Source organism: Capra hircus, chromosome 15, assembly GCF_001704415.2.
Source record: "Capra hircus breed San Clemente chromosome 15, ASM170441v1, whole genome shotgun sequence".
Classification (NCBI taxonomy): Eukaryota; Metazoa; Chordata; class Mammalia; order Artiodactyla; family Bovidae; genus Capra; species Capra hircus.
The window spans coordinates 61,863,225-61,880,884 of NC_030822.1; the positions used below are offsets into that span (position 1 = coordinate 61,863,225).

At 38.3% G+C, this 17,660-nt stretch overlaps 1 protein-coding gene across 1 annotated transcript in view; it reads right to left on the reverse strand.

The window, feature by feature from the left end:
• The window catches only part of FDX1 (ferredoxin 1), a 33,064-nt gene continuing 22,339 nt past the window's right edge, over window positions 6,936–17,660 (reverse strand). Inside the window, exons 3-4 of the mRNA XM_018059813.1 lie at window positions 15,691–15,820; window positions 6,936–7,529 (exon numbers count right to left, since the gene is read on the reverse strand). Of these exons, the coding sequence (XP_017915302.1) occupies window positions 7,403–7,529; window positions 15,691–15,820 (257 nt within the window). The 3' untranslated portion in view covers window positions 6,936–7,402. The remainder of the gene's footprint in view (window positions 7,530–15,690; window positions 15,821–17,660) is intronic.

Below are 17,660 nucleotides of genomic sequence, written 5' to 3' on the forward strand. Positions count from 1 at the left end.
AAATGAGTATACTACCCAAAGCAATTTACAAATTCAATGCAATCCCTATCAAGCTACCAGCCACATTTTTCACAGAACTAGAACAAATAATTTCAAGATTTGTATGGAAATACAAAAAACCTCGAATAGCCAAAGCAATCTTGAGAAAGAAGAATGGAACTGGAGGAATCAACCTGCCTGACTTCAGGCTCTACTACAAAGCCACAGTCATCAAGACAGTATGGTACTGGCACAAAGACAGACATATAGATCAATGGAACAAAATAGAAAGCCCAGAGATAAATCCACACACATATGGACACCTTATCTTTGACAAAGGAGGCAAGAATATACAATGGAGTAAAGACAATCTCTTTAACAAGTGGTGCTGGGAAAACTGGTCAACCACTTGTAAAAGAATGAAACTAGATCACTTTCTATCACCGTACACAAAAATAAACTCAAAATGGATTAAAGATCTAAATGTAAGATCAGAAACTATAAAACTCCTAGAGGAGAACATAGGCAAAACACTCTCAGACATAAATCACAGCAGGATCCTCTATGATCCACCTCCCAGAATTCTGGAAATAAAAGCAAAAATAAACAAATGGGATCTAATTAAAATTAAAAGCTTCTGTACAACAAAGGAAAATATAAGCAAGGTGAAAAGACAGCCTTCTGAATGGGAGAAAATAATAGCAACTGAAACAACTGACAAACAACTAATCTCAAAAATATACAAGCAACTTCTGCAGCTCAATTCCAGAAAAATAAACGACCCAATCAAAAAATGGGCCAAAGAACTAAGTAGACATTTCTCCAAAGAAGACATACGGATGGCTAACAAACACATGAAAAGATGCTCAACATCACTCATTATTAGAGAAATGCAAATCAAAACCACAATGAGGTACCACTTCACACCAGTCAGAATGGCTGCGATCCAAAAATCTGCAAGCAATAAGTGCTGGAGAGGGTGTGGAGAAAAGGGAACCCTCCTACACTGTTGGTGGGAATGCAAACTAGTACAGCCACTATGGAGAACAGTGTGGAGATTCCTTAAAAAATTGCAAATAGAACTACCTTATGACCCAGCAATCCCACTTCTGGGCATACACACCGAGGAAACCAGAATTGAAAGAGACACATGTACCCCAATGTTCATCGCAGCACTGTTTACAATAGCCAGGACATGGAAACAACCTAGATGTCCATCAGCAGATGAATGGATAAGAAAGCTGTGGTACATATACACAATGGAGTATTACTCAGCCGTTAAAAAGAATTCATTTGAATCAGTTCTGATGAGATGGGTGAAACTGGAGCCAATTATACAGAGTGAAGTAAGCCAGAAAGAAAAACACCAATACAGTATACTAACACATATATATGGAATTTAGGAAGATGGCAATGACGACCCTGTATGCAAGACAGGAAAAAAGACACAGATATCTATACCAGACTTTTGGACTCAGAGGGAGAGGGAGAGGGTGGGATGATTTGGGAGAATGGGAATTATAACATGTATACTGTCATGTAAGAATTGAATTGCCAGTCCATGTCTGACATAGGGTGCAGCTTGCTTGGGGCTGGTGCATGGGGATGACCCAGAGAGATGTTGTGGGGAGGGAGGTGGGAGGGGGGTTCATGTTTGGGAACGCATGTAAGAATTAAAGATTTTAAAATTTAAAAAAAAAATAAAAAATTTTAAAAAAAAAATCAAAAAAAAAAAAAAAAAAACCCAGATGCCTTTCAAGGCAAGAAAACCGTAACTCATAGAGTTACCTTTTTTACCAAATGATTCCTTTGCAACTTACCAGTCTTCTCTAAATTATCTCACATCTAACATCTATCTCACATTGGGCCCTAGTCAATAGTAAGTACCAAGTTACTTTCCTCCTCTGGAGCAGGAGTCAGCAAATTTTCCCTGTGCAGGGCCAGACAGCATATATATATATACGCATCAGGCGTTCTAGGCCATTTGGTCCCTGTCACAACTACTCAACTCTGTTGTGACATCAAAGTAGCCATAGGCAACAAATAATGAATGAGCGTGGCTATGCTGCCCTAAGACATTACTTACATAAAACAGGGGATAGGCATGGTTTGACCCATAGGATACTTTGCCAACTCCCTTGCCCTAGAGCTTCAGATGATCCTTGGGTAGCCCAGTTAGACAACCCTCTAAGTACAACTTTGAAGTGACCTGCAGTAATCTTTCTGCTTTATTTCCAAGTTTTAGGTAATTTTTTAAAAATGATAGTACACAGGATTCATGTTGATGTATAGCAAAACCAATACAGTATTGTAAAGAAAAATAAAGTAAAAAAAAAAAAAAGAAAAAACCGTAGTACCCAGGTTTTCAAACAACTTTTGCGGTGCTTTTCCTGCACTATATGACAGCTTTCTTTGCTGTCTCTCTAAGGCTCATTCAGGCTTTGGACTTCTGTTACAGAACAGAAGGCTCTCATTAAAGAACATTAGGGGCTTCCCCAGTGGCTCAGCAGTAAAGAACTTGCCTGCAATGCAGGAGACATCGCACGAGCTGTGCTTCAATTCTTGGGTCAGGAAGACCCCCTGGAGAAGGAAATGGAAACCCACTGCAGTATTCTTGCCTGGAAAATCCCATGGATAGTCCATGCGGTCACAAAAGAGTTTGACATGACTTAGCAACTAAACAACAGCAAAAAAGAACATTAAAGCAAAACCACTGAGTTCTTTTCAGTGTCTTTGCTTACTTGGTTTGGGGAGATTCTGACTTCCTATTCCTTTTCCACAGCCCTGAAGAATGCTCATCAGAACTGATGGAAAACCCAGTGCTGATGCTAACTCACTGACGGCTACCATAAATACAGGATGCCAGGGCTTTTCTGGTCAAGACCCTGTGCTTCCACTTCAGGGGGTGCAGGTTCAATTCCTGGCCAGGGAAGTCACGCATGCCAAGCGGTGTGGTGAAAAAAACTACAGGATGTCAGACACTTCTAAGATGAAGCACCACTGATCTGCAGGCATGGTGGCAAGTGTCACACGATTCAAGAGAATGGAGTCCATGTATCACCTATAGGACCTCAGCACTCAGACTTCAGGAACCAGTGAAATCTTAAGACCAGCAGAGGGATCTGCATTGACCTCATTCAAAACTGTTTCGGCCTAAATGTTAGGGGAAAAAACAAAAACACCTCATTCTTCTCATGGCTGAGTAGCATTCCAGTGTCTATACAAATCTTCCTTATCCATTTATTTGTTCATGGGCATTTAGGTTGCTTCCATACTTTGGCTATTATAAATAATGCTGTTCTGAACATCGGGATACACGAATCTCTCTGAATTGAGTTTCACCTTTTCCAGGTATATGTCCAGGAGTAGGGCTGCTGAAACATACGGTAGTGTTGCTTCTACTTTTCTGAGAAAGCTCCATACTGTTCTCCAGTGATGGCATCAATTTACATTCCCACCAACAGTGTACAAGAGTCCCCTTTTCTCATCCTTGAAAACATTTGTTGCGTTCTTGATGGTCGACATTCTGATAGGTGTGAAGTGATATCTCATTGCGGTTTTGATTTGCATTTTCCTGATAATTTACAATGTCGAGCACCTTTTCATGTGTCAGCTGGCTATCTGCATGTCCTACCCATCTTCCATTCATTTGTAATTGGGTTTTTTGATATGATGCGTACAGGATGCTAATGTGTTTTGGATATTAACCCCTTATCAGTCATATCATTTACAAATATTTTCTCTCATTCAGTAGGTTGTGTTTTCATTTTGTCTATGTTTTCCTCTGCTGTGCAAAAGCTTTTAAGTGTAATTAGGTCCCATTAGTTTATTTTTTGCCTTTGTTTCCTTTGCTTTAGGAGACAGATCCAAAAAATACTGCAATGATTTAAGTCAAATTTTGCCACAACATGCGTGGACTTGGAGAGTATTATGCTAAGTGAAATAAGTTAAACACTGTATGATATTACTTATATGTGGAACCTAAAAAACAAACTAGTGAATATAACAAAAAAGAAACATTCACAGATATAAAAAAACAAAAGTGATTACCAATGGAGGGAAGGAGGAAGACAATATAAGGCTAGGGGGTTAAACAGTACAAAACTGTTACATATAAGCTACAAGGATATACTGTACAACACAGGGAATATAGCCAGTATTTTAATTACAAATGACTATAAGCCTTAAAAACTGTGAATCACTACACTGTACACCTGTAACTTACATAATATGGTATATGAACTATACTTCAATTGAAAAAAAAAATCACAAGTTGAACACCATCCTTTTAAATATAATGGAGATTATCTGACCTCTCAAGAAAATACTCCTATGTATCTGACTCCCGTTAAGTTGGAGTTAGGATACAGGCACAGTATAAGGCCTATACTGGGCTCATGTAATCCCATCAGCAACAGGTGACTGCTGAAGAGCAAAGCACCAGAATCACATTCCTTGTAAGACCAAGTTTTGATTAATTCACCTACGTATTGTATACCTTGTTGTTTAGTCGCTGAGTCACATGTGACTCTTGTGACCGCAATGGACTGTAGCCTGCCACTCCTCTGTGCATGGGAATTCCCATAGAGAAATACTACAGTGGGTTGCCATTTCTTTCTCCAGGGGATTCTCCCAGCCCAGGGATTGAATCTGCAGCTTCTGCACTGCAGGCAAATTCTTTACCACTGAGCCACCCGTGCTTCCCAGTGTACACCTACTGATGGGCTAAATACCACAACAGAAACTGCAAAGCTGAACACAACGTAGTCCTTACTCCAAGTGACCAGCAGACAAAGGGACAGAGGGAGCCAGAAAGGCACAATGGCTTTTCTTAATTTTATAACATTATTATCAAATCAAGTCTAAAAATTAAATGACCAATAATACATCCAGATAATAAGATAAGCAAATGGGATTCAAAAGGGAAGAGGAATAAGACATTGATTAGGTGATTTATTACTAACAGCTTTTGCAGAAGTAACACCTCTCACTGTAAAGATCTTTCCCATCAACTTCTCAAGTTGCTTGGAGATTTAAATTATCTTTTAACTTCCTGTTTCTGTTGTCATAGCCACATTTATTTCTGCCTGCTGGTGATCATGTTTTCCTCCTGCCAGCTGGCTGTCTAATTTTTCAGTTTCTAGCAACTTTGAAACAGAAGAAAATCTGATAAAAATAACTTGATATCATGTGATGTGTTGATATGTTAAAGGAATCCTGTTGTTGCTTCACAAAGATCATGATTCTATTCTTGAAAACTTTTCCAACAAGAAACAAAGTTTATATATAGTTTCTGAATATCTATGAATGGTTTACACTTAGAATAAATTTTCACAGGCTGTTTTTAGGAATATGCATATAATTATTTTGTTTTTTTATTTATAGTGATGTGATCCTACAAATAAGAAAGTCATAAAAGAAATTCTGATCTCAAAATGTGGTTTACCACAAAATTTCAAGTAGCTTAAAAAAAGAAAAAGCAATTATAAGAGCTGTAAAAAGGAAGAAAAAAATAGGAAAACATATACTGAATCTAAATTTACCTCAGAAAACATTTTTCCAAGTGAAATGTAATCGTTCTATTGCTTAATGGCCACAAATACCACATGGATCACCATGTGATACTTAAGTAGTTATTTAAAAAGGAGGACAGTTGTCCTTTAAGACAAAAATTTGACAGTATTTTTCACAGTGAAACTTAAGCAAAAGATTTTGGAAATTCTTAGAACTGTTCACTTAAACAAATTCAGCAGATCTGAATTACTTCCATAATTACAGGATGGTTTTATCTGTGAAAACCAAATACAACATTAAGTATTAGCACGTAACCAACAATTATATAGAGTACTGTGCCAAAGGAAGGTGCATTTCTTGATGGCAAAGTGACAGAGAAATGTAAACTAAAAATTACCCAGCTTTGCAAGAAAGCCTATCTTTCTTCTCCTGGATTTAAACCATCAAGAAGAAAACTATGAGGAGTCAGAATAAAACAAATGAACCATCATAATAAAGGAGACGTAAGAATCTTTTGAAACACAATTCAAGAGTAAAACCTAGCCCTCTTTAAAAGTTTAGAATACTGTTAATTAAAAGGCTAATCTTCACAGGCAATGAAGTGCTAGTAAATTAACCTGAAAGTAATGGTTACTGTGATGGCTTAAAAATGTTGTCTGAAAATTCTCTGACATCCCACAATGCAAATGATGGGTCAGACTTGGTGTCTCACTTCTAATCAAACAAACAAGCACAAGCAATACTCCATGACTTTCAGCTTCTGCCTAGCAAAGCTTATATGCCCTCTTAGGGCTCTGGCTCTCAGAAACCACCTAACCCATTGTAAGGACATCCGGCTCACATGAAGGGACCGTACATACATGAGGGTTTCGGTCAACGGCCCCTGCTAGATCCCCAGCAGACACCAGCATCAACTTGCCAGGCACATAAGGGAATCATAACCCTTCAGATGATTCTAGCACCTGGCTTCCAACGCTCAAAGTGCACAGATGTACTTGAAGCTAACTCAACTTTACAATTCACTTCGCACTAATTTTTCCTGCCCTTCCCCATTAGTCCAAAATAGTTAGTTTCATTATGCTTCCAAGAGCATACTTCATACCCCTTTATTGTCATTTATCAGTTTATTCAGAGTAAAGATAAAATACAAATGTCTGCCACACATGGATGGCGATCTGAGGGGCTCAAGCCCCCCATCCCTCAGGACCTTGCCTGCATGCTCACTGCACGCCACTTGGCTCTGTCCTGGCCTCATTCCCTTCTTAGGACAGAGAAAATCTAATCCGTAAGATATCCATTTTGTCACAGGGAGAGATTTATAAATAAGCATTACTTTTTAGAGATTACAAAGACAGACCATTCTAATCAGGATTAAAAAACACATACACACACACATCTAATTTTTAGTTTACTCCTCTACCTCAGTCAGAATTGAGACCAAACATCTTTGACAGTGCTTTATTATCTGTGCTCAGACTTTAAATAAGATATCCCTAATTTCCCCAGTTTCGATTTAAACATGTACAGTTCTGGTACTGACCTTCTAATTTGCAGTAGGGTCCTAGACAAGCCACCTTACATCTCTGCCTCCACCCACATCCAAGAGAGAGAATGATACCCTTTTTTAACCTACTTACTTATAGGTAAGTAGGCATAAGATTTATGTTGCTGATCAATCACAGGTAAAATATATAAGGTTTTATCATATTAACTACTTTCTAGTATTTGTTTTTATAATTTAATCAAAATAAAAATGGCATACATCCAGAACTACAAAATTCAGCAGTTATATCAGATGAATTAAGTAGTAAATCTAGTCATAATAATAAATTCATCCATGTTCTCATTTAATTACATTAAGAAATAATAATTATAAAAATAGGGTAAAATGTTGTGAAAATATTCCTATTTATTCTATCTTTGAGGAGTTCATGCCCATATCAATGGACTCTCTGGCATCAGACACGGCATCAGGTACTCGAACAGTCATATTGTCCATAGCCTTTGTCAAACAAATCTGGCAGCCCAACCGCGATCTGTATAAAAAAGGGGGAAGGTACGGGTTAGTATTAAGTATATCTTATTCACAAGGCAACGCAGTTAATAGGACCTTTTCTTACCTAGAATATTGGGATTTATTTACCTTGTAAGTTTTTATTAAGTCAAAAGATACATCCAACCCTTTCAACTAGAGTATAACTGAACGTAAGCATAAAAACAAAAAGTGTGATATGTCAAAAGTTTTATTTTAATCTCTAGTTTCTATCTTCTACTACCTGTTTCATCAGAACTACTGCTTTTTTGGTGACAGAAACGACAAGCAATGAAACAATAAGAAGACACAACAGTGAAGAAGAGAACTGAGGTTTTAGCAAGGCCAAGACAGTAATTACCTTACAGTCACAACTACACTGGGAGGTGATAGGCACATCAGAGGCAGCCATCCCTTCAACTGAGTTATGGAAATATGTTAATACTATGTATTGAATTTCATTACCATTCAAAATAACTCCAGCCCCAAAAATTACACTATGGCTGATTCTTGTTGATGTTTGCCAGAAAGCAATACAATACTGTAAAGTAATTATCCTTCAAATAAAACTAAATTAATTTATAGAAAAAAGACTACAAAACAAAAATTAAAAATATAGAAACAGTGTAAATTGATAAAAGGAAAGTAAATATTTATCACTGGAAGAATAACTGTAATTTCATTTTTTTCACAGAATCCTTGGATCACAATAAACTGTGGAAAATTCTGAAAGAGACGGGAATACCAGACCACCTAACCCGCCTCTTGAGAAATCTGTATGCAGGTCAGGAAGCAACAGTTAGAACTGGACATGGAACAACAGACTGGTTCCAAATAGGAAAAGGAGTACGTCAAGGCTGTATATTGTCACCCTGCTTATTTAACTTACATGCAGAGTACATCATGAGAAACGCTGGGCTGGAAGAAGCACAAGCTGGAATCAATTGCTGGGAGAAATATCAACAACCTCAGATATGCAGATGACACCACCCTTATGGCAGAAAGCAAAAAGGAACTAAAAAGCCTCTTGATGAAAGTGAAAGAAGAGAGTGAAAAAGTTGGCTTAAAGCTCAACATTCAGCAAACAAAGATCATGGCATCTGGTCCCATCACTTCATGGGAAATAGATGGGGAAACAGTGGAAACAATGACAGACTTTATTTTTGGGGGGCTCCAAAATCACTGCAGGTGGTGATTGCAACCATGAAATTAAAAGACGTTTACTCCTTGGAAGAAATTTATGACCAACCTAGACAGCATATTGCAGAGCAGAGACACTACTTTGCCAACAAAGGTCCGTCTAGTCAAGGCTATGGTTTTTCCTGTGGTCATGTATGGATGTGAGAGTTGGACTGTGAAGAAGGCTGAGTGCCGAAGAATTGATGCTTTTGAGCTGTGGTGTTGGAGAAGACTCTTGAGAGTCCCTTGGACTGCAAGGAGATCCAACCAGCCCATTCTGAAGGAGATCAGCCTTGGAATTTCTTTGCAGGGAATGATGCTGAAGCTGAAACTCCAGTACTTTGGCCACCACATGTGAAGAGTTGACTCATTGGAAAAGACTCCGATGCTGGGAGGGATTGGGGGCAGGAGGAGAAGGGGACGACAGAGGATGAGATGGCTGGATGGCATCACCGACTCGATGGACGTGAGTCTGAGTGAACTCTGGGAGTTGGTGATGGATAGGGAGGCCTGGCGTGCTGTGATTCATGGGGTCGCAAAGAGTCAGACACGACTGAGCGACTGAACTGAACTGATGACCAATTTTATGTTTAAAAAGGAATCTTAAACAGTGATGTACAAATCTATGTCTCAGTTCAGTTCAGTCACTCAGTCGTGTCCGACTCTTTGCAACCCCATGAATCGCAGCACGCCAAGCCTCCCTGTCCATCACCAACTCCCAGAGTTCACTCAGACTCGCGTCCATCGAGTCAGTGATGCTATCCAGCCATCTCATCCTTGGTCTACATAGCTCTAAATCTAAGTATAAACAAATCTTTCAACAAGCATAAAATGTTAAGTTATAAGGTCATTTTACACCATATTTTAATTAGCAGAGCTTTTTCTTTCTTAATGGCATGTAAAAATAAATACTATATTCGTCTCATATTCCAACTGCCTTCAAAAATTTTGATGGAATGTGATATGCAGGTCTTGGTTTCATCAACATACTCATCAAGCACCTGCTGAGCATTTAAAGGGACAGAATTAAATGTCAGTGGGTTTGCAAAGAGCAGTTCACTTTGAACCTTACTAAACACCTCTTACATGCCGGGTACCAGGGATGCCAGGAGGAGGCAGCACGGGGGCTAGAACCAAACAGACCAGTGTTCCAGATCCAGCACTGAATATGATGTGTTCACAGGCAACTTTCTTAATCCTGACAAGTATTAGTTTCCAAATGTCATCCTAAAGATGGATAATAAGTGGGTTCCTCACAGGACTGCTGTAAGGATTAGTTGCTAATATCAGTATCAAGGCGTGAACTTTAAATCAAATAGGAGAGCTGAGACACATTCACAGGTAATTAACATGTGAGACTGTGACAAATGCCATGGGAGAAGGCTGAAAGGTCTGAGAAGAAGCCCTGACTTCTGGCTGGGGAGGCAGTGTTTCTAATGGGTTCTGAAGACTGGGTAGGATTTAATAGTTAATAAAAGATAATGGAGAAAGGCACTTGAGGCAAAGGTAATAAGGGTTCAAGGCAGGCTTGAGTTAATATGGGTTTCTGACTTAGCTGCTGTGCAGGCCAGACAAGGACAAGAAGAGTGATGGGCTAGAAAGCTAGTCAGGCCACAGACAGACCTGAACACCAATGAAGGGGTGGTTCATGTTTTTACTAGTGAGCAATGAGGGGCCCTGGGAGGTTTCTGAAAGGGAGTAAGTACTACAGTCATGGGCTTCCCTGCTGGCTCGGTAGTAAAGAATGCACCTGCCAATGTAGGAGACACAGGTTTGATCCCTGGTTTGGGAAGATCCCCAGGAGAAGGAAATCGGCTCCAGTTCATGGGGTCAAAAAAGAATCAGACACGACATAATGATTCAACAACAACGAACAACTACAGTCATGGAAAATATTGACTGCTGATAGAAAAAAAAAACCCTTTCGGTTAGCAGTTCCTATCTGTTGAATTAGAAACAGTCCTGACAATCTTGAGCAAAGAATGCTCAAACTACCGCACAATGGCACTCATCTCACACGCTAGTAAAATAATGCTCAAAATTCTCCAAGCCAGGCTTCAGCAGTAGGTGAACCGTGAACTTCCAGATGTACAAGCTGGATTTAGAAAAGGCAGAGGAACCAGAGATCAAATTGCCAACATCCACTGAATCATCCAAAAAGCAAGAGAGTTCCAGAAAAATATCTACTTCTCCTTTATTGACTGTGCCAAAGTCTTTGAATGTGTGGACCACAACAAACCCTGGAAAATTCTTAAAGAGATGGGAATACCAGACCACCTTACCTGCCTCTTGAGAAATTTATATGCAGGTCAAGAAGCTACAGTCAGAACTGGACATAGAACAACAGACTGGTTCCAAACACGGAAAGGAGTCAGTCAAGACTGTACATCGTCACCATGCTTATTTAACTTATAGGCAGAGCACATCATGAGGAATGCTGGGCTGAAGGAAGCACAAGCTGGAATCAAGATTGCCGGGAGAAATATCAATAACCTCAGATATGCAGATGACACCATCCTTATGGCAGAAAGTGAAGAAGAACAAAAGAGCCTCTTGATGAAAGTGAAAGAGGAGTGAAAAAATTGGCGTAAAACTCAACATTCAGAAAACTAAGATCATGGCATCCGGTTCCATCACTTCATGGGAAATAGATGGGGAAACAGTGGAAACAATGACAGACTTTATTTTTCTGGGCTCCAAAATCACTGCAGATGGTGACTGCAGCCACAAAATTAAAAGATACTTGCTCTTTGGAAGAAAAGTTATGACCAACCTAGACAGCATATTAAAAAGCAGAGACATTACTTTGCCAACAAAAGTCCATCTAGTCAAAGCTATGGTTTTTCCAGTGGTCATGTATGGATGGGAGAGTTGGACTGTGAAGAAAGCTGAGCACCAAAGAATTGATGCTTTTGAACTGTGGTGTTGGAGAAGACTCTTGAGAGTCCCTTGGACTGCAAGGAGATCCAACCAGCCCATTCTAAAGGAGATCAGTCCTGGGTGTTCTTTGGAAGGAACGATGCTAAAGCTGAAACTCCAGTACTCTGGCCACCTCATGTGAAAAGGTGACTCACTGGAAAAGACTGTGATGCTGGGAGAGATTGGGGGCAGGAGGAGAAGGCGGATGACAGGGGAGGAGAAGGGGGACGACGGGGGATGAGATGGCTGGATGGCATCACCGACTCGACGGACCTGAGTTTGAGTGAACTCCGGGAGTTGGTGATGGACAGGGTGGCCTGGAGTGCTGCATTCATGAGATCGTGAAGAGTCGGACACGACTGAGCAACTGAACTGAAGAGTAACGCTAGTCTTCAAGGAACTTAGGGAAGAAGATGGAAAAAGCTATCAATGATATAGGTCAGAATCAAGTAAGCACAGTAACAGAAGAACCAGAAGTACTTAGAACACAGGGAACCCCTCCTGGTTCTGTAACCCGAGAGGATAAGGCAGTGGTGCTGGGACCGCTCTCACTCCCCTACTTTCTCCTGGGATATCTCCAGCTCTAAGGTGAACCAGTGTAAAACCTCTAGAGAAGGAGCTGAACAGCAAGTCTTCCTTGATTTCATTATTAATCCCACAAAATCTCCCACTTGTGCAAACCTTGAAGACATTTTCTACAGCCACTTTGTCATATACACCTGACAGCGGAAATATACTAGGTGTGTTAACTTGACTTCTAAAGTTTAGTTTTCAAAGCAAAGAAGCAGCCTCAAACTATAAGAAACCAAGGGCTTTGGGGTCCAGTGTAACTGACTGAAACCAGGGCTCTGTCATTCTCCAGCTATGTGGCCTTGAGCAAATCTCGCCCTGTTCTATAAAGTGGTGATAATACTGCAAACTCTGAAGGTTAGAAACAATCTTTATTAAGATTGTAGGCATTATAGTAAATGTCTGGCATTTGAATTAATATTATTATAGTTAAAATGCCAACAAATGCCAACCATTGAGTGAACGCTTTTTCCATCAGACACTATTTAAGGAGCTGCACGTGCATGTATTAGCTGACATGACACAACAATCCTATGAGGTAGGTACTATTTTATTATCCCCATTTTAGAAATATGAAAATAAGGTCTCTGTGTAGGTTATCCATGGAAACTGGTAGCAGAGAGCAATGACAACTATCAAAAATAGATTCACAAATAATTCCTCAATCTATCAACCATTAATTCCAAAAATAGCTGGTGATGATGCCCTTTGTGAGTCAGGCACTAGAGATTTAATAATGAAATATTAGATCATCAGTTTCCTTCCAACAAAAGTAAAAAATAATGAATTGGAAGTATTAGAAGATAAGTTCTAGATCCTAATGAATCTTCTTTCATCTATTTTTATTCAAGGAATTAATATTTGTCACAATTTAATAAGTGGAGAGGAAATTTGACGCCTTTTCTGTATTCTTGAAGGACAGATTTGATAATTGAAAGAACTTATAATGAAAAGTTTTACCTACTTGAGATAATACAGTTTTTAGAAAAACTTAATATATAATAATGTTAAAATGAAAAGTTTTAATTGTACATTAAAGAAAATTAATCAGAACTTATTATTAATAGATCATCAGTCCATTATTAATCAAGGCTAAGTACACTCTATAAAAACATTAAAATGCTCTTCAATCTAAAAATTAAGGACAGTTACATCAAACTTAATTTTAAAATAAACTTAGATCTAAAGACTGAGTTTCCTTTAATCTTTGGAAGTATATAGTACCCTAGAAATAGAAGTTTACATGCAGTTACCATTTTTGAACAAAATTATTTTCATTCCATTTTATCAGTGCTTTCTAAATCCTACCTGTTAAAAGCATTATACTCTTTCCCCACACCCTACTTATATAACTTAAATGCAGAGTACATCATGAGAAATGCTGAGCTGGAAGAAGCACAAGCTGGAATCAAGATTGCCAGGAGAAATATCAATAACCTCAGATATGCAGATGACACCACCCTTATGGCAGAAAGTAAAGAAGAACTAAAGAGCCTCTTGATGAAAGTGAAAGAGGAGAGTGAAAAAGTTGGCTTAAAGCTCAACATTCAGAAAACTAAGATCATGGCATCCGGCCCTGTCACTTCATGGGAAATAGATGGGGAAACAGTGGCTGACTTTATTTTTCTGGGCTCCAAAATCACTGCAGATGGTGACTGCAGCCATGAAATGTAGACGCTTACTCCTTGGAAGGAAAGTTATGACCAACCTAGACAGCATATTCAAAAGCAGAGACATTACTTTGCCAACAAAGGTCCGTCTAGTTAGTCAAGGCTATGGTTTTTCCAGTGGTCATGTATGGATGTGAGAGTTGGACTATAAAGAAAGCTGAGCGCAGAAGAATTGATGCTTTTGAACTGTGGTGTTGGAGAAGACTCTTCAGAGTCCCTTGGACTACAAGGAGATCCAAACAGTCCATCCTAAAGGAGATCAGTCCTGAGTGTTCACTGGAAGGACTGATGTTGAAGCTGAAACTCCAATACTTTGGCCACCTGATGCAAAGAGCTGACTCATTTGAAAAGACCCTGATGCTGGGAAAGATTGAGGGCAGGAGGAGAAGGGGACGACAGAGGATGAGATGGTTGGATGGCATCACCGACTCAGTGGACACGGGTTTGGGTGGACTCTGGGAGTTGGTGATAGACAGGGAGGCTTGGTGTGCTGTGGTTCATGGGGTTGCAAAGAGTTGGACACAACTTAGCAACTGAACTGAACTGAACTTTCCCCACAGAGCATTTCTACTAAAATTTCGTGCACTTAAGAATACTAGCTATAAAAAGTCATAAAAGCTATTTCTTGCTTTCCATTATTTTGTTCTAAAACTTCTGAATTTTACTATCAAAATTTTTGGCTAGCATTTGCATTAGGTCTTATATCGTCTCACAGTCATGTATCTCTCCTAAATGAAGCTCTCCCTTTCCTCTCATTTTTTCTTTTTGTTCAGAATATTATCTGTTACATGCACCTATAAATTTTATCTGAATAAAAGAGCAAGCAGCTAGCTATGGTTCTCCCTCACATTGAGAAAAACAATTTTCAGAACCAAATCAATACAACCACTGAGTGGGTTCTGTGTGTTATCCTTTGAACAGAAAAGGAGGTGTCGATAGAGAATGTGGCACCTGAAGATGTGAGGGGAGACTGGTAGGAAGCAGCCACAATAAAAACCAATGAACTAAAAACTTTTGTGAGGATTACAGAGTTGACATCAAGGGTCTAAGAAAATGATGGTTACATAATACACATGAAATAAAGTTTATTATTACTTTTTTATTGTTTTCAACTATTTTCCATTAGGGTCAACAAACTGGAGTTAAAAGTCAAAGCCAACCTGAAGTAAACTCTGATTATCTTGCTCTTTGAAACATTAACTCCGTATCTTCCCTAACTCAAACCAAAATTCTAGATAATTTTTTTAAAAAGGTATCATTTGAGATCACTTACTACTATAAATCTTACCACTTCCAAATTTAAGAATAATTCTATTAATAACAAGAATATCTGAGTTTCTTCAATGTACAATTAAAACTATTCATTTTAACATAACTATTATATATTAAGTTTCTGAGAACTGTATTCTCACAAGTAGGCAAAACTTTTCATTATAATTTCTCTCATTTATCAAATCTGTCCTTCAAGAATACCATAATAAAGCATTATATTTCATCCCAACTCATTAAATTGTGACAAATATTAATTCCTTGAATAAAAATAGATGAAAGAAGATTTATTAGGATCCAGAACTTATCTTCTAATACTTCCAATTAACTTTTTTTTTCACTTTTGTTAAAAGGAAAGCTTCATAAGGGTTAAACTGTAGAATATATAGAGAAATGTCACATATTTGATATTCAAAGTTTGCGACTTATCTGTCTACACTGGGAGAACACTATTACATGCATGCAGATTACATGTCTCTGGTCAGAGACAGACATGAACAAATAAAACTTTCACCCTCCCAGATGATTCTTACAACAGAAATGGTCTGAAAATCTTACCTATCTGTTAGTCCATATGCCAGATCAAGCATGTCATTCTCCTCATCAGTGATTGCTTCCAATTTCTCATATATGTGCTGTTCAAAGATGAGGTGACAGGTAGAACAAGCCAAGGTCCCCTCACATGCACCTGCAAAAGCAACAAACACTGAACACGCTCCTCTCTACATTCAACAGGATTCAGAATCGCCTGGAATGAAGTAATCTCTAAATTTAAAGATCAGCATTAGCACACATCAATGGTAGGACTTTATTTCTGAAAAATAATGAGAATTAGGGACAACTCCCCATACCCAGTACACACAGAGCTGGAAATCACTTTCAAATATTACTTGTAAGAGGTTATGGGTTAGATGCTGTGAGGGAGACTCAAAAATACAGATCCTAATATGAAAGAGTTTACAAGTTAATGAGACATGTATAGATACAAAAATATATGCCTTTTAAATTTATATAGTTATTAATTTACATACAGCTGTGGAAGTTACTTACCTTTTCCTGGAAAACTCAACACAATTTATAGGAGCTTTCGTGGTGTGTAAGAGGGATCAGAAAGTAATCAAACTGACATCTAAATAAAGTTAAATATTCCTCCCTCTCAATCTTTCTTTATAATCAGGACATAATCAAATAAGTCACTTTAAGAGTCACACTGGTTTAAAATAAAGAGAATATTTCTCCTGCTCCATGTTTTTAAAAGTCATTAATTTGACAGTTATTTATTAAGTGCCTATTACACACCAGGCACTATAACAGGGAACTGAAAAGTCATCTAGTCCAACCAAACTCTGACTGAATATGCTTTACAACACCCTTTTCTCAGGGTTTACCCATCTCTTGCTCGAAACCTTCTGGCAGAGAAGTGCTCCTGCGTAAGCCGGCTGATCTCACATTTGGCTGCTTCTGTGCTAAAGTCTGTCACTCTGTAACTTTCCACCTACTGCTCCAACTCTACCCCATGGAGTCGAATCTTTCTTTTCCTTCTAGTTCTACTGAGGTAACAAAACTGTAAGATATTTAAAGCACACATGATAATGATTTGATATATGCATATACTGTGAAAGGACTCCTCTCAGGACCCCAGTTAATACACCTGTAACCCCATATATGTCTATTTATTTATTTTCCATGAGAACATGTAAGCTCTACTCTCTCAGCAACAGAGTTATAGCCACCATGATTTACATTTGATCCTCAGTCCTTAATACTAGAGGTAAAATTTTAAACCCTTTTACCTATTCACCTATTTCCGTGATCTCCACCAAGCCCCTGGCAACCACTTTTCTACTCTCTGGGTCTATAAGCTTATTTAGTGAATCCTTCTAAACAACAGCTTTTCATATATTTAAAAATGCTCTTCTCCAGGCTGAGCATACGCAGGTCCTTCAGATTTTTCTTACATAGTAACATAGTTCTAAATCCCTTCTTTCAGTCTGGTTGGGTTTTCCTTAAAATACAGCATCCAAGAGCTGACCCGATAAAACAGAACCATCCATATCATGTTCTCATTAAATTCTACCTTAAAAAGTTGTTCTGGTTTTGTTTTTAAATAATTTTTAAAACCATAATACAATTGTAAAGATTATAGACTCTTGGAAGTAACATCAGTTGGATTTAGATTCTCTTGGTCGATAACATTATATAAAATATTAATAGAACTATTATCAATAATTAGTGAATTTCTTACTTTTCCTGTGAAAAAATTTATCATTGTAATAAGAATTGTTCTTCCACAATTTAAACATTTGTTACTCATATTTTATTACTTTAAAACATAAAGAAAGAAAAGAGGCTTCCTTATACATTCATTTTTATTAAATTTCATCCAAAGCAGATTTTATTAAATCTCATTCAAAGCGAAACAAGATGAAGCAGAGACATACCATATAGTGACATACAGGGGTCATAAGCATGGACTCTGGAGCCAGATTCCCTGGCTTCAATCTCAGCTCCACTTTTTACTAATGGCA